This window comes from Canis aureus, chromosome 32 (assembly GCF_053574225.1).
Source record: "Canis aureus isolate CA01 chromosome 32, VMU_Caureus_v.1.0, whole genome shotgun sequence".
Taxonomy (NCBI): Eukaryota; Metazoa; Chordata; class Mammalia; order Carnivora; family Canidae; genus Canis; species Canis aureus.
In genome coordinates, this window is record NC_135642.1 from 29,159,618 (window position 1) to 29,166,723 (window position 7,106).

Consider the following 7,106-nt stretch of genomic DNA (forward strand, 5'->3'; position numbering starts at 1 on the left):
TCCTCTTACTAGATTCAGGTTGTGCATTTTGGACAGAAATGCCACAGAAGCGGCATGTCCCTCACTTATCGGGGATCCTTTCTCAGGGGTATGTGATGTTGGTTTCCAGGTATTATGCCATTGGCTTTGACCCCTTGGTTAAAGTGGTAGCTGCCAGATTTCCCCACTGTAAGAGTTCCCTTCCCCCTTTGTAATCAAATAGTAATCTGCAGGGAGATAATCCAAAACTGTGTTAACTATCCTGTTCCCTCTCAAACTTTTACTCCAGTGAAGTTTCAGCATCTAGTGGTAACCTTCGCCCAAGTCAACTATTATTCTATGCAGTAGAATTTGACGCAGCATTGTTTTTTTTTTTGTGTTTTTTGTTTTTTTTTCATATTAACTCTGGTGAAATTTACCTCTTCCTAAAGGGTTTACAGCCATCTATGAAAGCATAGGATCCCTCAGGCAAGTTCTTGAAGCCAAGATGAAGTTGGACAAGGACCAGCTACTGAAGCAAATCCAGCAGATGCAGAAGCCAGAAGCTCCCCTGTGAAGGGAGCCAGGACCAGGGCCTCAGAAGGGGTTTTGCCAGTGGGGCTAGAGCTGGATACCTCTGTAGCCAGGCTGTCACCGCATTCAGGATTGTTCTACTCATGGCGTGCATGTGCCAAGCAATGTTTTTTCATGGGTCTAAATGTTTACCTTGAGTCTCGAAAACACTTTCTTTAAAAGTATTAAGTACAATTTTTACCACTCTATTCCATTTCTCTAAATTCAATGGAATATCCTCCCTGCCCCTAGATTGGGAAAGGCTTCTATTCCCTTCATTTTATGAATGAAAAGACTTAACAATTTCCTTCAATGCTTGACGCTCTAGCCAAGACTTTACTATTTTGAAAAATGTCATGGTGATTTTTTTTTTAAATTAAGAAACAAATGAATTGTCACAGGAATGTGTTGCTCCTCACCCTAAATTAAGAGAATGTCCTGGTAGATTAGAATTCAAACTTTTAGTCCATATTTGGATTTTATTACTGTTAATCTGTGCATTTCTTATATGGTTATCTTCTTGTAAATCTTCTGTCTTTTGTAGGGAGAAGGGATTTAACTTTTGGAAAACCACCCCCCCACACACACGCACATACCATTTATGTAATGGAAATAGCTTCAAAATTGATAAAACTGCCATATACATTGCAAATTAAAATGGAAACTTAAGACAATTATCTAGATAATGCAAGGCACAATGTCTACATCAACCACCTAGTTATACCAGGTTTTAATATTGAAAACTTTTTTCAATTATCCACAGCCTGTATAGTGATAGCCATATATTTAATAATGGAATGGTGGTTAATAGTCTGTTTATTGCACAATTAATTGTTTGTTAATCATAATAGGATGTGAGAATTTTTCAGGCTTTATGATCTCTTCTCTAAATGTTTCCAAAATTGGCACAAAGTGCTAACTAAGGTTTATATACACTTATTGTAACTGTATTCTTGTGCCTTGGTTTTACCACGTCAATGCACTGTATCCTATAAAAGTTTTACAGACAAAATAGAAGGCATGATAATACATCAGAATTATGATGTAAAAATGGGATCCTATGTAATTTTTAAATGTTCTAAAAATTTTATCACTGTTAAGACATTGATCATTCAGTATTATTAATGAAATAGAAATTCATACTTTTGTATGGACAGAGAATCAAATTGATATTGCATTTATAACATTGTCAAGAAACTTTCATTTTGAGCAGCTTTGTAGATGATGGGTGTTTTCTTTTCAATCGCCATATTTGATTAATCATTGAAAATTGGCACCAGTGAAATTGTTCACCTGTGTATGTACAAACCAATGGTGAGACACACTGTTCTAAACTGTGAGGGTGCCCAAGAAAAGGAAAACAATTCTTTAAAAATTAAAAAAAATTGTTTTTTGTTTGCCAAGGACTCAGGAAAATTAAAGCATTTTCTATTTTTAGGATAAATCATAAATGAGATATATAACTGGCTATTACTGTTTACCCATTTAAAATATGCTGCTAAAGTATATAATATTTTACCTTCAATGGCTGGACACATTTTTTTTTTAATTTGGACCTGAGAAATCATATAAGGAATGTGTCATCCAACATATATTTCCTTATTTTGTCATAAATCTTTGCATCTCTATATAGGAAAACTATTTCCACTTAACAATGAAAAACAAAGGTTCATGCTCTTTTCCAATCAGAAAGTGAATTTTTTTTATGGTGGAGTAACCACATTTAACCCAGTTTTCCCTGTTGAAGCACAAGCCACAGCACAGAGAGTTATGCCCCCTCCAATGTCCTTCTCTGTGGTCTCGTGAGGAGGAAGAACCAGCATATGGGACTCCTGGGGAGAGCGGGATAGCTGGACTCGGGTCAGGGGGTGACAGGAACAGGTGGTGGTTGGCTGTCCACTGAAATTGCTCAGGTGCTTCTGACGCTGCCAACCTGCTGTCATGAGCTCCAGCAGGGGTTCTCCACTCTGGCAACATGTTGGAGTCACCTGGGGAGTTCAGAAAGCTACCAGTGCCCAGGCTGTCCCCTTGACCAATGAAGCCAGAACCTCTGGGAGGTGGGACACAGGACAGGCATCAGTAGGTACCAGAGGCCCCAGGGGGATGTCAGGGGCTGCTGAGGTTGTAAGCCACTGAGCTACAGAGTACTCTTATGACCAAAGTTTAAAAGAGGATCAGCTTCCACATTCTTTCCTTTACCAGAAATTTGCAATAAAAAGAATAGAATTTCCAAATAAATGTGGCACATAATTTTTAAACTTAAAAGTATTTTAGTGTGAGGCAACCGCCTGGGAACTGGAAAGTCATGAGAAGCTGCTCCTTCTGTGGGTTTCCCAGGCTGCGGTGCCTTCTCACCTCTGGAATAATGCCAGCGGGCAGTTGCCAGTGTGTGCACTGTGCACCTGTGCTGCTGCTAACCTGGTGTGTGTTCCCTTGTTTCATTGTAGCAACAAGTACTATTCGCTTCTCCATTTTACAGATGAGAAAAATGGGTCGCCTAAAGGTTGGGCAACTTGCCCTCAAATCCTGCAGCTAATAAGTGGGATCCATGATTCACACCAGGCAGCCTACTTCCCAGTCTGGGCAACCAGTATGCCACTATCCTACCTCTAAAGAGGCATCCTTGCTTCCCATGTAACTGACTCATCAGGCCACCAACTGCAGCCCCCTCTCTACATGACCTTACAGCTCTACCATCTGAGTCCTTTTGCTTTTTAATGTCCCAGTTCCAAACACCTAAGAGAGGCACCTTAGTAGCTTCACTTGGGTCAGATGTCTTCCTCTGGTTTATCCGGAGGCAAGAGAGGTGGGGTCAGTTGGTGCCACAGGACTGTAGGGTCCCAGGCATTTCATGCCCTGTGCTTGGGCTGTCCTAGGCAGTGGACTGTGGTTCTGTGTATTGGGAGGTGAGTCATGTTGGGTGACTACAGAGCAGAACAGATGAATGATTCCTTCTAAACTCTGGTTATCCCACTTGGCTCTCAGTCTGAAACCCACAAACCACCTATGACATCCTGGAAACTCAGTGGTAACTATATGGAGTTCTTCTGTCACTGCCCTCTTCTAGCTGTGTGATCTTGGGCAGTTCCCTTAACCTTTCTGAATCTCTGTTTTCTCATCTGCAGAATGGAAATTATAATTGTTTAAAAGAGGCAGCTAGGTTATAACTTTTGAAATGCTGAAGTAGTTAATATAATATTGGGTATTAAATGGTCAAATATAGGGTATAGAAGGGAAGATCCTGGTGGTATAACATAGCAAGTAAATGGGAGGGGTCCATGTTTTGGTTCAAAGCATCCTATTACCTGCTGGGATCATTTATGGGAAGTGACTCTAACCTCCAAGAAGGTATCCCAGCCTGAAACACAGAAGAGCAGTAGAGCCTGGATGAAGAGATAAGTAGCCAGGACCAGAATCAGGATAGTCCTTGAAAGTGGGGGAGCTCTGGGCAGATCCTCAGGCTAGTCAGGCTTATCTCGAGCAGGCTGTCTTCCCCAGGACTGAGCCTAGGATGAGGTGTGTCCACTGAGGGGCCAGTGTTGAGAGGGCTGCAATGGGTGGGATCAGACCCAGAAGGTAGAAGCAATGAATAAGCAAATGTGGTATATACGTACAATGGAATACTATGGAATACTATAGCAAAGAAATCCTGACACATGTTATAGCATGGATGACTCTCGAGGGCATTTTGTTTAGTGAAATAAGCAAGTCACCGAAGGACAAATGTATGATACTACTTCTATGAAGAACATAGAAGAGTCAAATTCATAGAAACAGAGTAGCATGATAGTTGCCAGAAGCTTGGGGGTGAGGTGGGGAATGGGGAGCTAGTATTAAATGGGTACAGAGTTTCAGCTGGAGAAAAGGAAAAAGTTCTGAAGATGGATGGTGGTGATGGTTGCAAACAACGTGAACGAACTTAATGCACTTAATGTACTTAATGACACAATGTACCTTAATGTACTTAATGACACAGAACCATACGTTTAAAAAGGATTAGGGATGCCTGGGCAGTGCAGTTGGTTAAGTGTCCAACTCTTGGGTTCAGCCCAGGTTGTAATCTCAGGGTTGTGAGACCTAGCCCCGTATTGGGCTCTGTGCTCAGTGGGGAGTCTGCTTAAGACTCTCTCTCCCTCTCCCTCTGCCCTTCCCCTCTGTGTGCTCTCTCTCTCTCTAAAATAAACAAATCTTTTAAAAAATGGTTAAACTAGGGGTGCCTGGGTAGCTCAGTCGGTTAAACATCTGACTCTTGGTTTCGGCTCAGGTCGTGATCTCAGGGTCCAGGGATTGAGCCCCTTGAGACAGGCTCTGTACTCAGCAGGGAGTCTGCTTAAGACTCTCTCTCCCTTCCCTCTGCCCCTCCCCTCCAAATAAATCTTTAAAAAAAAAGATATATGTACATTTTACTAGTTAACCATTTTTATTTAAAAAAAATTTAAAGACCATTTTAGAGAGAGAGAGCACATGTGTGAGTGGGGGGAGGGGCAAAAGGAGAGGGGGAGAGAGAGAGAGAGAGGCAGACTCCCTGCTGAGCACGGAGCCTGACACAGGGCTTGATCCCACGGCCCTGAGATCACGACCTGAGCCAAAATCAAGAGTCAGATGCTCAATGGACTGAGCCACCCAGGCACCCCAAAATGTACATATGTCTTACAAACAACAAAACAAAAGAAATGGATTTCTTAGCCTTCCAGTTGACCCTTCAGATGAGACTGCAGCCCTGGCAGCTTTACTGCACCCTTCTGAGAGATGTTGAACTAGAGGTGCCCAGCTAAGCCATGCTCACACGTCTGACCCAAAGAAACTGTGAGATGATAAGTATTTGTTGTTTGAAATTGCTACATTTTGGGGTAATCTGTTATATGTAGCAATAGAAAACTGATGCACTGGCACTGGGTAATTTTGACACAACTGTTTTGTGGAAATGCGTATTTCTTGTGCTACAAATGACATGTTCACATATATAATCTCATTTAATACATTTTCTGAGCAGGACATGATCTTAACAACTTATACTGAATGGCATATATACCTTATCTCATTTAATCTTTGTAATTACCCTATTTGGTGTGTACTATTATTTCCATTTTGTGGATGGAGCAGAGAGGGAAAAGTTGAATGTTGACTAATATTACAGTTGACTCTTGACCAACACAGATTTGAACTGCTAAGGCCCACTTACATGTGGATTTTTTTTTTTTTATAAATACAGTACTGTAAATGTATTTTCTCTTATGGTTTTCTTAATAAAATTTTTTTCTAGCTTACTTTGCTTTTTTTTTAAAGGTTTTATTTATTTATTCATGAGAGAGACAGAGAGAGAGAGAGAGAGGCAGAGACACAGGCAGAGGGAGAAGCAGGTTCCATGCAGGGAGCCGGAATGCAGGACTCAATCTCGGGATTCCAGGACCATGCCCCTGGCCAAAGGCAGGCACCAAACCGCTGAGCCACCAGGGATCCCGCTTTGTTGTAAAAATATACAATGCATATAATTTACAAAATATGTGTTAATTGACTATGTTATCAGGAAGGCTTCTGGTCAACAGTAGGCTATTAGTAGTTAAGTTTTGGGGAGGTCAAAAGTTATACCCAGACTTCCGACTCTTTAGGGGTGTGGGGGATAGTTGTTGGTGCTCCTAATACCCTGCATTGTTCAAGGGCCAGCTGTTTATAGAAGTTGAACGTGAAACAAAGATCATATAGCTAATTAAGGGAGGAGCAGGGATTTGAATCCATATCTATATGTCTTCAAAGTCTAGGCTGCCATTTTGCTTCAAGAAAGCCAACACCTACACATAAGTTGATTTCAATATCTAACAATTGTTCGGAGTCAGAATACTATTTAGCTTAGTGGTTCTCAAAGTGTCCCCAGACCAGAAGCCTCACCGTTACCTGGGGACTTGTTAGAAATGTCAGCTATCAGTCCCATGCCAGACTTCCTGAATCCCCAACTCAGATGGGCTCAGCCTCAGGACTTTGACAACTCCTGCTGTTGATTCTAGTGCAAGTTAAATTTGAGACTTGCTGATATAGAAGTGACTGTAATACAGTAGCCCTTCACCCATTTAAATTTAAATATAATCACAATTAAATAAATTCCTTGGTTGCATTAGCCACATATCACGTGGCTTAAGAGCCACATGCGATTAGCGGTTATGATATCGTCCCATTCAAATGTAGAACATTTCCTTTGCAGAAAGTTCTGACAGCCCTTGCTCTTTCAACTGACAGCTCTGATCAAACTCTGTACCTTTATCTGTCAGCCTAGAATGAGATTTGGACCTGGAACTTTCCTTCTGTCTTATCTCTACAATCTTACGTCAGTTGTCCCTATTAGAATTTCGCAGGTCTTCATTTATAAGGTTTTGTCATACCTGCTGGTTCTGATGAGTGGATACTGCTCCTGGGAGCACTGTATTGAGAAGGATGGGGAGGCTGGTGCCAGACTGCAGGGGAAGGGCCACAGTGTGCCAGCCAAGAGGCAAGGCTGTGTGTTGCATGTCTGCCAGGTTCACACCAGGAGCAAAGAGTTGTCGGCCAGGGGAACTCTTGGGTGATTCTCAGGCTCCCCAGTG

The 7,106-nt window shown here is 41.8% G+C and overlaps 1 protein-coding gene across 2 annotated transcripts in view; it reads left to right on the forward strand.

Annotated features, from left to right (window-relative positions):
- The window catches only part of FAM81A (family with sequence similarity 81 member A), a 75,599-nt gene extending 69,801 nt beyond the window's left edge, over nucleotides 1-5,798 (forward strand). For both annotated transcript variants that reach the window (XM_077881295.1, XM_077881296.1), the window contains exon 9: nucleotides 411-5,798. In XM_077881295.1, coding sequence (XP_077737421.1) covers nucleotides 411-535 — 125 coding nt within the window. In that variant the 3' untranslated portion in view covers nucleotides 536-5,798. The remainder of the gene's footprint in view (nucleotides 1-410) is intronic.
- The last annotated feature ends 1,308 nt before the right edge of the window (nucleotides 5,799-7,106 follow it).